This window comes from Schistocerca cancellata, chromosome 5 (assembly GCF_023864275.1).
Source record: "Schistocerca cancellata isolate TAMUIC-IGC-003103 chromosome 5, iqSchCanc2.1, whole genome shotgun sequence".
In the NCBI taxonomy this organism is placed as follows: domain Eukaryota; kingdom Metazoa; phylum Arthropoda; class Insecta; order Orthoptera; family Acrididae; genus Schistocerca; species Schistocerca cancellata.
This window is the reverse complement of record NC_064630.1, coordinates 225,335,951-225,354,390: the sequence shown is the minus strand read 5'-3', so window position 1 is coordinate 225,354,390 and position 18,440 is coordinate 225,335,951. Positions and strand designations below refer to the sequence as shown.

Below are 18,440 nucleotides of genomic sequence, written 5' to 3'. Positions count from 1 at the left end.
CTCTACCATTGGGTGCCACATGTCACCTTCCCAAGTCTGGGCAAAGATCAAATGTCTTTTCGGGTACCAGGCTCCAACAGCTGTTCCCATTGTTACCATAAATGGCGAGTTATGTACCGACACAAATGCGATTGTCGAGCACTTTGCTCAAGCCTCTGCGTCAGAGAATTACCCCCAGCCTTTCGCACAATCAAACGTCGGCTGGAAGGGGACGTCCTCTCCATCCTCTCATTTACTACACGCTGGAGTGAATCCTATAAAGCCCCATTTACAGAGTGGGAGCTCCTCAGTGTCTTTGCACATTGCCCCGATACAGCTCCTGGGCCTGATTGCATCCACAGCCAGATTATTAAACATCTCTCATCTGATTACAAGCGACATCTTCTCGTCATCTTCAACTGGATCTGGTACGATGGCGTCTTTCAGTCGCAATGGCAGGAAAGAGAGCACCATCATTCCGGTTGTCAAACCTGGTAAAAACCCGCTTGATGTGGATAGCTATCGGCCCATCAGCCTCACCAATGTTCTTTGTAAGCTGCTGGAACGTATGGTATGTCGGTTGTTGGGTTGGGTCCTGGAGTCACATGGCTTGCTGGCTCCATGTCAGGGCGGCTTCTGCCAGGGTCGCTCTACCACTGATAATCTTGTGTCCATTGAGTCTGCCATCAGAACAGCCTTTTCCACACAGCAACACCTGATTGCCATCTTTTTTGACTTGAAGCATACGACATGACTTGGTGACTTCATATCCTTGCCACATTGTATGAGTGGGGTTTCCGGGGACTGCTTCCGTTTTTTATCCGAAACTTCCTGTTGCTCCGTACTTTATATGTTGAAGTTGGTGACTCCCATAGTTCCATCCATATCCAGCAGAATGGAGTCCCGCAGGGCTCTGTATTGAGTATCTCTCTATTTTTAGTGGCCATTAACGGTCTAGCAGCAGCTGTCAGGCCCTCCGTCTCACATTCTCTGTATGGTGATGTCTTCTGCATTTCGTACTGCTGCTCCAATACTGTTGTTGCTGAGCGGCACCTCCAGGGAGCCACCCACAAGGCTTCCAGTTTTGAGCCGCAAAGTCTTGGGTCATGCACTTCTGTCGGTGTAATGTTCATCCAGAACCAGCACTTTACCTAAATGTTGACCCACTCACTGTAGTGGAGACATATCAATTCCTAGAACAGGTTTTCGACGCTCGATTGGCTTGACTCCCTCATCTTCGTCAGCTTAAGCAGAAGTGCTGGCAGCATCTCAGTGCCATCTGTTGCCTGAGCAACACCAATTGGGGTGCAGGTCGCTCTATGCTGCTGCAGCTTTACACAGCCCTTGTCCAATCCCGAATTGACTATGGGAGTGTGGTTTATGGTTCGGCAGTGCCTTCAGCATTGCATTTACTCGACCCTGTGCACCACTGTGGGGTTTGATTAGCGACAGGACCCTTTACGAGGAGTCCGGTGACCAGCGTTCTGGTGGAGGCTGGTGTCCCTTCACTGTAGATCAGATGTGCGCAATTGCTCGCCAGTTATGCAGCACACATTCATAGTTCCCCTGCGCATCTGAATTACTGTCTCCTTTTCCCACCCGCGGCTTTCCGTCCCTCGCATCGGCGGCCCTGATCGGGGCTAATGATGGCGGTTCGCGTGCGGTCACTTATCTCCGAACTGGAGTCCTTCCCTTTACCTTCTCTACTTGCGGTCCGTTAACGTACGCCTCCATGGTGTACGCTGATTCGGCCGCAGCTTTGTCTGGACCTTTTTCATGGCCCTAAGGACTCCGTTAACCCCTCCACTCTCCGCTGTCATTTCCTCTCGATTCTTGATATGTTCTAGGGCTCTGAAGTGTTTTACACCGACGGCTCAATGGCTGATAGTCACGTAGGCTTCGCATATGTTCATATTGAGCAGCACTCCTTACCAGTTCGATGTAGTGTTTTCACTGCAGAGCTGGCGGCCATATATTGTGCTCTTGAGTACATCCGCTCGTGCCCTGGCAAGTCATTTCTCCTGTTCTCTTGTTGAATACTTGGGTCCACCGCTTTGTTCTGCGCCATACTCAAATCTTACCATCAGCTCTTGACTTACAAACTGAAATCAGGACTCATCTGACCAGGCCATGGTTTTCCTGTCATCTAAGATCCAAACGATATGGTCACAAGCCCAGGAGAGGCGCTGCAGGCGATGTCTCACTGCTACAAAAGACACTCGCATCAGTCGTCTGCTGCCACAGCCCATTAACGCCAAATTTCGTCCCACTATCCTAATACATTCGTCGTACATCCCACATTGATTTCTGTGTTTATTTCACAGTGTTGCTTGTCTGTTAGCACTGACAGCTCTATGCAAACACCACTGCTCTCAGTTGTTAAGTAAAGGCTGTTGGCCACTGTGTTGTCTATGTGCATCTAGTTCCAACTACCATTCCACATTCAGTGTGTTAATTCCAGTCATGCAGCCATAATCATGTCGGAAAATGAGTACAAATGAGTACAAATGACACCTCTGTCAATGCACTGCCCTTTTATACCTTGTGTATATGATACTGTCACCATTTGTACATGTGCATGTCACTATCCCATGACATTTGTCACCTCTGTGTATTGAACCTGCTGTAAGAATAAAGTTGACTGTAAGATCCTTTGGTAGAGTGCATTCACTCATGCTAGAGGCCATCTCTCAAGACTAAGTAGCACTTTATACCATGAAGAAGTGGTGGCAAGTGCATACAAATGAATACAGACTTCATCCTTTGCAGCGTCTGTTCGTCCCCCTCAACTGGTGGAGCTGTGGAATCATCAAATTGATTGTCCCTGTCCTTTCTTTTACTCAATATTTTTAATGCCCATTACCATTAATGGAGCAACTTTAACATGCTGTGTTAACTTGTTAGAGCAAGCGTTTTCTAAATCTTGACCTTTGCATACTAAAAAATGACTCCCCGCCCATTGTATTACAGTGCTATTCCCCCATCGATCTTATCGTCTGTAGCCTAGTTGTTATAATTTTATTCAGTGTATACTTCACATTGACCTCTACAGGGATAGGCAAAATAATGTGAACAGTGGTAGTAATGGCATGGTTATGTTTGACGGTGAACAATGCAGGTAAGGCATGTGTTGCACTGGACTGTGCACATTCAGCACAAACTCGGCATCAGTGCAGGTTGTTTATGAATAGTGCACAGTTCGTATTTGCATTCAGAGGCCAAGGTTGACGTGCAGTGAAAAACCTAACAGAGTTCCAAAGAGGGCAGATTGTGGGGCCTGATTAGCTGTAGCTGGAGCATCAGTAACCAAGACAACTAACTTATTGAATGTCTCAAAAGCAACAGACATGACAGCCTACATAAAACATAAAGACATTATCGTGTAAACGTAATAGTGGGCGCAAATCAAATCTAAATGACAGAGATCACTGTACGCTAACACGTGTTGTGCCAAAACACAAGACTATAGTGGCTAAAGTGACTGCAGATTTCAAAAGCCATCTTAGAGACCCCGTATCTACCGAGAACTCCATAAAGCAAATATTCACGGACAAGCTACTATACCGAAACCATGAGGGATGACAACCAACGCAAAGAAGTGTAAAACCTGGTGTCAGGAGCATAAATCCTTGACACCTGATCAGTGGAAACATGTCATATGGTTCGAGTCAACATTTTCGTTATTTCCAACATCTGGGTGGATTTACGGCTGGAGAAGGCCAAATGTTGTTGTTGTTGTTGTTGTTGTTGTGGTCTTCATTCCTGAGACTGGTTTGATACAGTACCTACTGCAGCCTACATCCTTCTGAATCTGCTTAGTGTATTCATCTCTTGGTCTCCCCCTACGATTTTTACCCTCCACACTGCCCTCCAGTACTAAATTGGTGATCCCTTGATGCCTCAGAACATGTCCTACCAACCAGTTCCTTCTTCTAGTCACGTTGTTCCACACTCCTCTTCTACCCAATTGTAATCAATACCTCCTCATTAGTTATGTGATCTACCCATCTAATCTTCAGCATTCTTCTGTAGCACCACATTTCGAAAGCTTCTATTCTCTTCTTGTCTAAAATATCTATCGTCCATGTTTCACTTCCATACATGGCTACACTCCATACAAATACTTTCAGAAACTACTTCCTGACACTTTGATGTTCATCTTATACCCTGCTTTCAAGACACTGTCCATTCCGTTCAACTGCTCTTCCAAGTCCTTTGCTGTCTCTGACAGAATTACAATGTCATCGGCAAACCTCAAAGTTTTTATTTCTTCTCTATGGACTTTAATACCTACTCCAAACTTTTCTTTTGTTTCCTTTACTGTGTGCTCAATATACAGATTGAATAACATCGGGGAGAGGCTACAACCCTGTCTCACTGCCTTCCCAACCACTGCTTCCCTTTCATGTCCCTCGACTCTTATAACTGCCATCTGCTTTCTGTACAAATTGTAAATAGTCTTTCGCTCCCTGTATTTTACCCCTGCCACCTTCAGAATGCCAAAGAAGCCTACAATTCTGATTGCTTGATTTCAACAGTTAAGCATGGAGGTGGAAGTGTGATGGTGTGGGCAGCATATCATGGTACTCTGTTGGTCCCATCATTAGTTTCAAACGTCGTGTTACAGCCAATGATTATGTTAACATTTCAGGGGATCAGGTGCACCCCATGATTCAAATGTTGTTCCCCAACAGTGATGCCATATTTCAAATCGTTGTATGAGGAGCATGCAGCTGAACTGAACTGAACTGCAGCCTCTTCCCTGGTCAGCACATTCCCTTGTGGGCAGTATTGGAGCACAGACCTGGAGCAGATTTCTGCCTCCCTCATCACTACAGCAGTTAGAGGTTCTGATGGAAGAGTGGCATTAATATTCCACTGGAGACTATACAGTCATTATATGGTAGTATTCCAAGAAGAATCACATCTGTATTATGGGCAAATGGAGGTCGAACCCCTTATTAATAAACCATTCTCAAGTAAATATAGGTGTTCACACACATTATTTTTCCTGTCCGTTGTATGTTGGATGGTTAAGATGCTGATTGGCTCACTTTTAGCACTTCCCAAACTGTCAATATGCCTCCTCATGGGTCTACTCACGCGTCTACTAAAGAGTCAATCAGCGACACAACCTATCTTTCGGCTCGCTGTCTGCGATCGCTTATCACCCTCCGTGTCCTGAATGGTACCTCCTGGGGAGCGGACAGAGTGGTCCTTCTCCGCCTCTATCGCGCCTTAGTGCGCTCGAAATTGGATTATGGAAGCATAGTCTACTCCTCTGCTCGGCCGTCTATTCTTCGGCGTCTTGATTCTATCCACCACCGTGGATTACGTTTAGTGTCTGGAGCTTTTTACACTAGCCCTGTGGAAAGCCTTTATGCTGAGACTGCTGAACCTCCGCTGTCCAATCGGCGAGCAGTCCTCCTGAGTCGTTATGCTAGCCATCTGTCTTCCATGCCTGCTAATCCAGCCCACGACCTTTTTTTCGACGCCTCCTTTGATGTAGGGTATGCAGGCCGCTCCTCCTCCCTACTACCCCCGGGAGTCCGCTTCCGTCAACTGCTCCATTCTCTTTCCTTCCGCTTTCCTAAAACCTTCTTGACAACTTGGGGTACAGCACCGCCTTGGCTCCGTCCCCGGATCTGCCTGCTCCGTGACCTTTGTCAATTTCCCAAGGATGGTACCCCTACACTTGTTTATCGTCGGGCATTTGCTGCTCTATGTGCACAAATGACGGACACCACATTTATTTACACCGACGGCTCGAAAACATCGTTAGGTGTAGGGAGTGCCTATATTGTTGGCGACACCCCAAATCGCTTTCGGCTTCCCGACCAATGTTCGGTTTATACTGCGGAGCTTTACGCTGTTCTCCAGGCTATCCACTTCATCCGCCGCAATCAGCGGATACAGTACGTTATCTGCTCAGATTCTCCCAGCTCTCTCCTCAGTCTCCAAGCTCTTTACCCTGTGCACCCTCTGGTCCACCGGATTCAGGACTGTCTGCGCTTGCTCCACCTGGGGGGCGTCTCGGTGGCGTTCCTCTGGCTCCCGGGACACGCTGGTATCTGTGGGAATGAGGCGGCCAATATAGCGGCCAAGGCTGCAGTCTCTCTTCCTCTGCCAGTTATTCAGTTGCTTCCCTTCACCGATATACGGAGCGGTTTATGTCGCCAAGTTGCTCATTTATGGCATGCGCTTTGGTCGGCACTTCCCCGTAATAAATTGCGGGAAGTGAAAGCCCTTCCTTGCGCTTGGACCTCTTCCTCCCGAACGCTAGACTCCGGATAGGGCACTGTCGTTTTAGCCATCGACATCTTTTAAGCGGCGATCCTCCCCCACTCTGTCCCCACTGCTCTCAGCTGTGGACGGTAAGACACCTTTTAATTGAATGCCCCTATTTTAATCCGTTACGCTCCCGTCTACAGCTATCGCCTGATTTATCGTCGATTTTAGCAGATGACACGCGCTCAGCCGACCGCGTTCTCCAGTTTATTAGTGACAGTGAAATGACGTCAGTCATTTGAAGCTTTTTTTGGGGACAACCACCCCCTTTCTGTAGCAGATTTTTAAGCATTCTTCTATTTTTAGTTTCTCCAATTTTCTGACTTTGTTCCCATTGCTGCTGGTTTTCAATTTCGGTTTTTTACTGTCTTAAGTCACGGGCTGGGCGCTAATGACCATAGAAGTTTTGCGCCCTAAAACCACAAAAAAAAAAAAAAAAAAAAAAAAAAAGCGACACAACCACCAAAATGTTACACTCAGCAGAACTAAGGTATCATTTTCTTTAATATTCACGTGTTTGAGGACAGTCCCATGGTAGTTTGCAGGAAATCTCTATGGCTATTACATGTCACAGAAGAGTTCTTCAACAGTGTAAGTGCCATGTGCTGGAACATGCTCTTATCATCTCTAAATGTATCCAAGTCAGAGCCGGCTACCTTACAAAAAAGAAGGAAGAAGGAATGCTGGAAAAGTTTTGTATCTGCCATCAAACTTCTCTCTCCTCCTCCTGCACCCCCCCCCCCCCTCCCTCAAAGATGTGGGCCAAATTACTGTGCATTTGTAGTCAACAAAAAGCGACTGACATCCCAGGCATCTGTAAGCGTGTTGTAGTGAAATCTGACCCTGCTGCTATTGTTGGCTATTTGGTGAAGTGCTACCTGAGCGTTAGTGATTGACAATTGACACCCACCCCTTTTCCCCAATCCTCTGTCTCCACAAAAGTCAAGCAGATAGGGTCACCACCTTTCAGCACACAATGTTTGGAATCCTAAAACATCCCTCCTTCTAAGTGCGATATTGTCAGTACTCTTACAGCATGCCGAAATACAGCTGCAGGCCCTTACTGAATACAAAATTATTCAACTGTTACTCTATCTACCTAAAAAAGGGGAAGCACCATATCCTTGCTGTTTCTGACTGAATATGGCTTGACGGTGAGTTCTCCTTCCTCTTCGCTTTCCCCCAATGGTGGGGAAGAAAGTACAAGTATTGCAGTTTTGAAACAAGGAGGCAAGTTTCCACAGGAAATGCATAGCTACAGACCAGTCTGTCTTCCCTATGTCCTTTGCAAGTGTTTCAGACACATGGTAAGCTGAGAGTTGTGCTGTATCCTCAAGTGGCAGGGCCTCTTGTCTAACTCACAGTGTGGATGTTGGGAACGTTGATCTGTTAGTGCTCACTACTCTGCATGATTTTTGTCATCAGAGTGGTTTTTACTCGTTATCATGTCTGTGACATGACATGGCACCCCCATTTCCTCGCCACCTTACATGATGGGGCTTCTGTGACACCCTTCTGACCTTCATTCAGAAGTACCTCTCTAAGCAATCCTGAGTGTGACACTCTTCTTAATGGTTATTGACAGACCCACAGAGGCAATGGAATATGTAGTCTCCCCATTCTGGTTTGTTGATTCTACAGCTACAATAGTTCCAATATGAAGTTTGCTGAGCTTAATATGCACGACTTCCAATTTGTTGCTACCAAATTTGATTCGGAACTTTACATCACTTCTTACTACTGGCGTTTGACAAATTAACTTAGTTGCCCCATAAACAACAGTTTTTAATCAGATCTGGAGCTTTAATCACTTTTCAAAATAAAATGTGTTTTAATGCTCCTCCTCATAGATAATAAACTTGTCAACTCTGTTGACCTGGTGTAGTGGGTTTGGAGCCTGTTTGAATGCATGGGTGCACCTGCCACCACGATACGCTATGGTGAGCCTCCAATCACACCCTGCTGACATGTACCCTACCTTTTACCTTTATCCTCTGACTCTTTTAACAATTTGTTCAAAAAGCCTCTTATGGCTATCCTAGGCCAGTTTTCTTTCACCCCTTTTTTGTGCGTGACTTAAAAATGAATGGTTTCTACCATTTTTCTGAATATGCAGTTAATACAGACTGAGGAATGTAGCAGTGGAAGTCACTCTTGCAAACTGTGACTGATTTCTTGTGCAGTGGCTCTTGCGGATGTTGACATGATACCCTTGTTTGATAGAAGTTAGACTCGATTCCTAGTGCTTTATAAGCAGTAATAATTCATGCTCACGAGACTGCTTCTTCTTTTTCTTCCTCACAAATCTTTCAGTATGTTGGCAGCTCTCCACCTGGATTTATTGTTATTCACTTTTGCATACTTGCTGAGTTCCTCATTATTTGTGGCTTGTTTTAAAAATACTGATCGAGGTCTTCCTCATGCTGTCTTTCCTTGTAATGCTCCTGCTAGAATGTTTAAAAGTAATTGGCTATGGCTTATATTGTGACCAAGGCATTCATGTGGTCTTTGGTAAATTGTTTTCTTTAACCTTTTAATTCCTGTTGACAAGTTAAATCAGCATGCTGTGTTACTATCAAAGTGCTGTTGAAGAGTATAAGTGCAGATCTAGGTTTTCCTTCAGTGCTGTTAATGAGCTAACATGCGCATCCTTGCTGATCCCTGATCGGCGATGATGAGTATGGATGTCACCATTCAGGTGCCTGAGTGCTATTTATGAGCTTAAGCATATAGTGTTTCACAGTTCTGGCCTTTGTGTTGTGTTCAGTTACTCTGTCTGTTGTTGTCCTGTTTCGCTGCGTTCTTCACTTTATATGTTCATTGGGATTGGAATCAGTGTTTTTCTCATTATCTGTTCTACAAAGAAAATGACATGCCATTGTGGTTGCACTGAGGATATTATGGAGATACTCGCAAAGAGGAACAGTGACAACCAATTATTCTTTGTCAACATTGGATATAACTCCTCCATAGGTTCTGGAAATAAGTTCTATGACAGCATGTGTAACACTACAGTCATATTTCAAGAAGGCATGTCGTTCTGAATCTGAAAGTTTTAGTAAGTTTCTCAGCAGATTTGTAACTGCCATAAATTCACAGAGAAACTTTAAACTCGAAAACTAATTTTTATACTTACAATAATGTTCATCCCCATGATGACAAAATCTTAGTGACAGGAGACATTGCAGAAAGCATTCCAGAAATAAATATTAAAACATAATGAACGGGTAAGTCACGTTACAACATACGGTAACTCATGTTACATTGTCACAGATCACAGTCAAACTTGAAATAACCACGCAAATTTACAACACTTGCAGGGTTCACTTTTCTGACAAGCTTGTCTTTAGTGTAGTATATCTCATCTTTAATTTCAGGCCACTTCCAAAACTTCCCATCTTTTATCATAACATCAACTTTAAACTCACCATTTTCAATTTTAGTAACATTGCCAGGAAAATATGAATTGTCATATTTTACCACCAACCAGTCATCTACTTGTATATCTAGTGATTTTTCTGTTCTTTTAGTTTTTCCTCTGCAGCTGATGAAGTGGTGTGTCCTACAACTTCATTGTTATAGAGTTTCAAGTGATGAATTTTAGAAATGTTCAAGAAAGGTTTGCAGTTCTTGATTACGGCCAAGAGATGTAGCTTTTTGCTTCTTTGGCTAAAGTCTTATTCACCCTTAAGAACTGCCATCACATTAGAAGAATAATTCAACAATGCTTTTAGAAAATCTGTTGCATTGTTTACAACACATTTCCTGCTTTTCACACAAGACCAAACTTGGCGTTTGACAGCCCTACCAATTCCATCTGTTGGCCCCTTCCCATGAGATGTTGCAAAGTACTTCCATGTAATTCTTTTGGCATGACTCTTACTTAGAACTTTTATAGCCTGTGCAAATATCAACATAAGGAATGCCAGGTTGTTTTTTGTGGTCCAGATTATGAGATACCAACTCGTAGGGGTGAGAAGTACCTGAATGTCAAATCATGGCAGTAAAAATACTAATTTGATTCTGCTGCCAATGTGCACTTTAAATTTCATCTTGACTTACACATCTACAATTTTCAGAAAAATGTATTTGCATCATGGCAGTTAGCATCACAGAAGGCAGTGATTCCTTATCACTTTGATAGTTCTTTGATTGTTCTCTCTTAAAGTAGCAGTGCTATAAAAATTTAGGTCTCTTGGTAAAAATATGATCAAGAATATTCTGTAATGTATTTTCTTCCTCTACTTTCAAAATTCTGCCATCACTCTCCTGCCACACATACAATTACACGCCATAGTCTTCTACACCACTATATAAATCAAGAAGTTTAACTGCCAATAAATCTTTACATTTCATACACTTTCCCAGCAAACAATCGGCTTTAGGCTCTGCAGATAGAAAAAATTCTGTACTTAGGTATTTGAAGTACTATGCTATGAAGAGAGTTAATAACACTGACAAAATTCTCGTAATACCTGCAGACATGCAGGTTGTGTGTAAGTTTATTGGCAGGCATGACATGTTTGGGTCTTAATTCTGCGAATTTACTTTTACCAATCACTTTGCCACTTTCTCCACATCACACGGACTTTCTCAAAGAAAACATCAAATGTCATACTTGCAACTTACTCTTACCTTTCTCATCTTTTACAGTCACAATGCATTGCGTCCAGGGGCCTGCCTGCTAATGTCATCCCTTTCATAGAATTTGCTCACTGCACTTATTATTTCATCACATATTTTTTGTCTAGAGATTCTTTCTACTTCTTAAGGTTCAACAAATGTATGATACAACCTTCTAATAACACATTTTTGTTTTCTGGGTGATGCTGGAAGTACACGTTTCACTTTTGATATGGCTTTTCCCAATGAAGACGTATTTTTATATGGTGAAGAGGCAGAACTACTTGGTGTAGCTGAAGATGCTTTCTTTAGCCGCCTCCTGTACTTGGCAACTCTTTCTTTAACATTCAGTTTCCTGTCTGCAGCAATCCTTTCTTGTTCTCTTTTACTCAAACATTTTTCCTGAATGTTTTCATAGTTTCCTTGTGTTTGATTTTATACTCTTCATATCTGCCTTCATCTTTGAATTTCTGCCTTCTTCTTCTCATTGTTTCAGCTGCACTTAAAGGCATTTTGCAAATATTGTAAATTGTTGTTAAGTAGAAATAGCTATTCCCTATGGGATTTTATGTGGCATATGGAGATCAATATATATTAAATATTTTGAAATATATAGTTAGTTGTGTTGTATATAATTCAGAACCAATCTGACTGCTCAAAATTTCTACAAAAAATATGGTAACTCACATTACATAAATAAAGGTAGCTCACTTTATGTGAAATAAATATCCTATACCAGGAGAAGGCTTCCAGGAGGAAATTTATTTGAGACACCAAATTATAAGGTACACTTATGCAAAGGACAGCATGGCGTATAAGTTTCTATACTTTAATGTATTTTGCGAAAATCTTAGAAAAATTGACATTTGGTAACTCTTAATACAAATTTTGGATTAGGTTATATAAATGTTTTTGTATTTATCATGCTTAAATTGTTTGCTTCTAAAAATATATCAAAATGAAGAAGTTAAGCACTTTAAAGAGAGATATAAACAATAAAAAATTATTATGAATTTCATGATTTTTTTCTTACCTCAAAATTGATCAAATCTTCTGCATGAACAAACTCAACAATGTAGTCTTCAAAACAATGGCTCCCACAAGTAAACAATAGGTTTTGGAGGGGAAAATCAATCTTGCCAACAAAATTCAAAGCTCAACCTAAATATGTAACGGGAAAATATTCCCACAGAAAAATTAATTTTTTGATAATGATTCCTCATTTACATGGAATGACCCTAAAATAAAGTGAGAGAAATCGGGTCAGCAGGTGGGTGGGCCCATGCTAGTGCCCCTGGGCCTCTGCATGTGACAGGAGACATTCCACCCCTGACCCGTTACTGTCAAAGCAGTTAAGAGAGGACCAACACCCACTATTCATCAGAGTGCTAACCCTAAAACAGAACACAAGATGTGGCAGGAATGGGCTAGCCACATCTAAAAGCAAATAAAACTGAGTGAAAGAGGGATGACTGAAGCAACTGGCAAAGGATTTAGGGTCGAAGATCACCCAGATCTAGCTTGTGGCAGAAGACATCCCAACGTCAAGCACCCCAACCCCACCTCAAAAGTAGTTTAAAAACGTTATGTCTGAGAATAAAAACCACGTTCTCATTAGAAATGGAAATCTGGGCTCATCAAAGCAAATGTTGGACACACATTCGTTGTTCTAGGCAAACGGTCAGCCAGTTCATTCCTCAGATACCCACATTACTTGCGACCCAGAGAAAGATAACTGAGCAAGCGGAATGACTAAAGTCAGACAGGAGATCATGGGTAGCAGATATCTCAGGGTGACAAGAGTAACTTCAATCAATAGCCTGACACTGCTCATTGAGTCACTACAAAATAAAACATGGTTGAGGGAGGGCTGCTTAATAAAACATACGGCTCTGTTAATGGTTATCTGCTCTGCCATAAAACCATATCCTGTCCTATACAGGGTTTTAGAGCTGTGAGTGTAAATTATAGTAGTACCCTGATACTCTTGAGGAACTGAAAGGAACAGATGCCAAAAGGTCATACGAGAAAGGAACCTTAGGACCTTGAAATAGATCGATCTTAATTCTAGGTCTGGGTAATAATCAAATCAAGGCTGGGTGTCCAGGAAAATATGGGGAGTACATTCTCAGGAGGTTACGCGAAAGTGGGTCTCAGAACGCATTACAACTGGTAACAGGTGTCGGGGTAAGTGCCCCTTGTATGCAAAACAAATGTGTTAACTTGGATGATTAGTGCAAATTTAAACAAACAACGGAGAGTCCAGGATGGAATAACAATATTATGAAAAGGACAGATGGCTACTCACCATACTGAGGAGACATTGAGTCGCAGACAGGCAGAATGGAAAGAATGTTTTACATTTTAGCTTTCACACAAAAGGCCTACTACTTCTGAAGCAGGTAACACACACACACACACACACTCTTAACCCATAGCCAGCCAACTAACCAACAATCAAATTTCCAGTTTTGTATTTACTTGATGTGTCTAAACAGCTTGTACCATATTTCCAGAGAACACTGCACACAGTGCTGCCAGAAGGATGAGAACACATACGAAGTAAAACGTTATGCCCAAGCACGATTAGAAGTCTGCACTTGTAAGTTTGGTGCATATCCTCAGATTGCAGGTATGTTTGTGATGCTTTCATTTGATTTTTGCCCTGCTTAACAATATTTCAATACTATAGTTAGGTTAATTGCTGAAATGAGGTAGTGCTATGATAAATAGTGCAAGAGACATTATTTTCTCAAAATTAAGGTAAGAAAAAGAACATAAAGACTATTTGCAGCATACTTGCAGTAGCCATTTTAAGTACTACTAGAGAACATTGAGGGATGAGATTGTTTAAAACTTAACAGGGATACGTTTTAAATTTATCTGTATACCCTCACTGCTCCAGTTGTTGCTTCTTAGTTGTGAGTGTAATATGCAGGTTTGCTTGTTCTTTCTAAATGTTATTGGTGCATTATCTTCCTCAAATTCCGCAGCACTTCCTTAAAGTTGGAGAACACTGTTTGCATTTCATGTATTCTATGTTGTTAAATTATCATTGAGCTGTTGCAATAAAATTATCTTATGCTTGAGTTGGTTTAAGTGTGTTGCTTCTGTTGTACACCCAGAGCCAATTATCCCATCTGTTGACCACACATGGAGCAGATGCCGTTCCGGCTAGGGTATGGTATGGTATGGTTTGGTTTAGGCATGTGTGCTGGTTTCCTGCTACAGCCGTACACTACATATGCCAGTACCAAAATTATCAACTTGTGCACATTGAATGTTCTAAGCTGGGAATCAACCATAAACTAGATGGCAATTACAAAGCAAAATATACAAAGGGATGCAGTAATTGAGAAGAGAGAAGACAGGGTTGTAGCATAGCTTCCATATTATTCAATTTCTACACAAAGCAAACAGTAAAAGGAGCAAAGGAGAAATTTTCAAAAGGAATTAAAGTTTAGGGAGAAAAATAAAAATGTTAAGATTTGTTTGTAATTTTGTAAGGAACACCAAGCGCTTAATAGGTTAGTGAAGGAAAAAAAAAAAGAGATAGTGTCTTGAAACAACGGTGTAAGATGAAAGTCAACAAAGATAGGAAAAGATGAATTCATACTTGCCATAAAGATGATACATTGAGTCACAGACAGGCACAACAAAAGACACTTAGGCATTAGCTTTCGACCAGAGTTTTTCTCAGAAAAGTAAACACACACATTCATTCACACAAGCAAGTGCACTTGATGTACACATGACCAACATCTCCAAAGCTCAGACCAGAATGCAACTGTCACAAAGAACAGAAGCAGCAATTTGGTGGGGGCCAGCAAGAAGGGAAGGAATAGCAGGGTACGGATTGGGGAAGAGAAAAGTGCTGCCTGGTGGGGCTTCAGGGGGCTAGACTGCCAGTAGGTGCAGTGCTGGGAGGTTGTAGAGCAGGGAGGTGCAGAGGAGGAGGGGGGGGGGGTCAATAAAGGAGAAAGGCATGGAAGGGAAAAGACACACAGTTGAGTTGATTGGGGGGGGGGGGGCACACAGAGGGTGAGGGGACAACAATAGGGTGGAAAGTATTGAGTGGAAGGTGTGGGGACAAAAAGTTGCCATAGACTGAGAATGCTGTGTAAGGGTAGCTCCCATCTGTGCAAGTCAGAAAAGATGGTGGTGGAGGAAAGTATCCAGATTGCTCGGGTAGTGAAGTAGCTACTGAAATAGAGCATATTATGTTCAGCTGCATGATGCACCATAGGGTGGTCTCCTTTGCTTGTGGCCATGTGTACAGTGGCTGTTCATCCTGATGGACAGCTGCTGTACGACATGGCTGCTTTCACAGGTGACTCGGCCTCTGATAAGCCTGTGATGGGACTGGAAAAGGAAGAGCTGGGTGAATGAATTGGGCAGGTCTTGCACAGGATTATGGTCCCTGTGGCAAGGGATTGGGATTGGGATTGGGAATGGCACATGATGGACTAGGGATGTTATGGAGGCAATAGAACACCATTTTGGAAGGGGTGGGAAGGATCACATTAGATGGGTAGATCACATAACTAATGAGGAGGTATTGAATAGAATTGGGGAGAAGAGGAGTTTGTGGCACAACTTGACAAGAAGAAGGGACCGGTTGGTAGGACATATTCTGAGGCATCAAGTGATCACAAATTTAGCACTGGAGGGCAGCATGGAGGGTAAAAATCGTATAGGGAGACCAAGAGATCAATACATTCAACAGGATGTAGGTTGCAGTAACAGGGTGTATACAGGGACAAGGAAAAAAAATTCCCGGATTTCTCCCGGATATCCCGTTTAAAAAATATGCTTTTTCCCGGGCGACCTACTGTCACTTAGCACAGAAAAAGTTCCCTCGGAACTGTAAAACTTAACAATCCTTTGAATGGTTAACGTTTTATATAATCGCGTAGAACTTCCCGGAAAAAAAAGAAAAGCCGGAGCAGAGAAGTTTTGGAAAGACCTTTGATTTGCAGCAGCATATTTTCGTATTACGAAAGTACAAATTCGAATTGCACCAAACACAGCTTGTTAGTTTCCGGAGCGTTGCAACAGAGGTTGTGATGTCCTTTTGTAAGAGAGTCATATCTCAAGCCACGAGATCTCGCCAGCCGATGACAGCAGCTATTAAGAGCTTAGGGCACGTGTTATAGTCAGCCACTAGCAAGATTACTGGTTACATAGCGCGAACACACAAGAGGAAAAGTTAACGGTTTACATTAATGTACACAGTACCGTATATCTACAAGAAAAGCTAAGCTTTCACGTGTAATATTGGTCTTTTTTTGGTGTGATATACTTTAAGATACATCACACAAATGTGCCAGTAAATTTAAAATTGTGACATAAATGCCTCGGCTCGAAATTCTTGAAGTGGCTGGTCCTCAAACTGTTCAATTTCGAACGCTCTGTGATTTAGATATCCATCCCACTTTCACACACGTAACATAATTCATCTTGCGTAAAAAGAAATTTACTTTGAAAGTAACGCTTTTCTAACCACCGTTCGCAATACTGTTAGTTATAGGTTCGATTTACCAGTTGCCAGAGAGCGCCAAAAACGAATTATTGTGCGTGTGCAACTGCAGTGGTGTAGGAAGCCCGCATGTTCGTGTGTATAAAGCACTAAGAGAGCTTACACTACACCATAAAAGAAACAGGGCATCAGAGGATACTCCAAAAGGCATCAAAATTTCGTGAATCATACTAAAATGCATAATTCGGCTTGAAGTGCACATTGGTTTTTTCCAGATTCACAATGAAGTAGGTCCCATCTGATATTAAGCTTTTCAGTGTGGTTTTTGGGATGTAAATTTTCTTGGAGTACCAGTACTCTACGATCTCATGTTTGGTTCTTTATTATGGCGTAATGCCATACATGGCAGAAGATGATAACGTGCACTTGAAATTCACCGAACAGTTGGAAGTACCCAAAATTGTTAAATGAAACACTTCGTTTCAAATAAAATGATTGCCTCAGCGGAATTTCTTTAGCAAACTTGCAAAAATAACTTCATTCTTCTGCAAAGCGATTAATGCTTGACTGCTACTAACTTGGAAAGAAAATAAAATCAGAAACTGAAATTAATAATATATTTTTGCCCTCTGTAATTATGTGAATGCATATTAATTCACTTGATAGCTCCCGGCCACAGAAATCCGTTTTGTTTTCATTTGACGTGGGAGCTGTACACGAAGAGAAGCAGCGAAATCACTTAACGTAAACACGGGTCACGTGGAGACTAACCCCCTCCCCACTACAACTCTGACAACTCTGTGCAAGCGCGAATCTGGCAGCTAGGGTGCGCGAGAAAAATTTTTCTCGTTTGCATCTGGCTGCTTGCTGCTACTACCGATGCAGCTAACAGCCAAACTTCAAGAAGCGGGAAGCGAGAGAAGGTACTGCTTATACGCGAGTCAAATGCGCATGCGCAACAGACCGTTGGCAACTGGTCAAACGAACCTAATGTGAACAGTTGTGACGTCATGCTCAGAGCAAGCAGTTTATTGTTACGAAGAATTACAGTCTGCGCCCTACGGCCTTTAACATATTTTTGCTATCTGTAGACGCTTGTGCGTACACGGTGTTTTGTTGTCGTAAAATGCACATTTCCTTTGCCACTACAGTTTTATTTTTTCCCCTCTCGTTTATATTTTATTGCTGCAGTATCATTCTCCAGTAGCAGGATACAATAACATTCTTTGCTAGAGAATCAATTCTGCAGTCAAAACTACAAAAATGTAACTGAAAGCTAAAACAATGAAAAATTCCCGGAATTCCGAAAAATTCCCGGGTTTTTCCCGGTTTTCTCCCGGATGAAAAAATTCCCGGGTTTTTCCCGGAATTCCCGGTTGTCCCGGGTCGTATACACCCTGAGTAAGAACTGGGAGACGAAGCAGCTTGCACAGTATAGGGTAGCATGGAGAGCTGCATCAAACCAGTTTCAGGACTGAAGACAACAACAACAACAACAACAAAACAACGGGAAGGATCATGAGTAGGATGCCCCGTGTTTCAGGGTTTGATGATACGTAATCAAAGCCCTGATGAAGGATGTGGTTCAGTTGTTCCAGTCCAGGTTGGTATTAGGTTATGAAGGGGGCACTCCTTTGTAGCAGGTTCTTATGGATGGTGGGGTTCAGGGTGTGTTGGGAAATGGCATGGGAAATCTAGGAGTCCTTGTCACTGCAGATACACTATCCCCAAGTGGCCAGACTATTTAGGAGGGAGTTTTTTGTGTGGAAGGGATGACAGCTGTGGAAATGCAGGTACTGTTGGTGGGTTTAATGTGGACAGAGATGTGTATGGGGCCATCAGAAAGGAGGAAGTCAACGCCCAGGAAGGTGGCATACTGGCTTGAGGAGGACCAGGTGAAATGGACGGGAGGGAAAGCGTTGAGTTTGTGAAGTAATGAAGATAGGGCACCTTGGCCCAGAGTCAGGTTCATGAAGGTATAATCAATGAATCTGAACCAGAAGTGGTTTGGTATTTTGGGCTAGGAAGGTCTCCTCTTATGGCCCATAAACAGGTTGGCATAGGGGGTGCC

The 18,440-nt window shown here is 42.7% G+C and overlaps 1 protein-coding gene across 1 annotated transcript in view; it reads left to right on the top strand.

Moving 5' to 3' along the window:
- LOC126187548 (selenoprotein F) overlaps nucleotides 1–18,440 on the top strand; it is a 69,357-nt gene that overhangs the window by 13,995 nt on the left and 36,922 nt on the right. Inside the window, exon 3 of the mRNA XM_049928699.1 lies at nucleotides 13,407–13,522. Coding sequence (XP_049784656.1) covers nucleotides 13,407–13,522 — 116 coding nt within the window. The remainder of the gene's footprint in view (nucleotides 1–13,406; nucleotides 13,523–18,440) is intronic.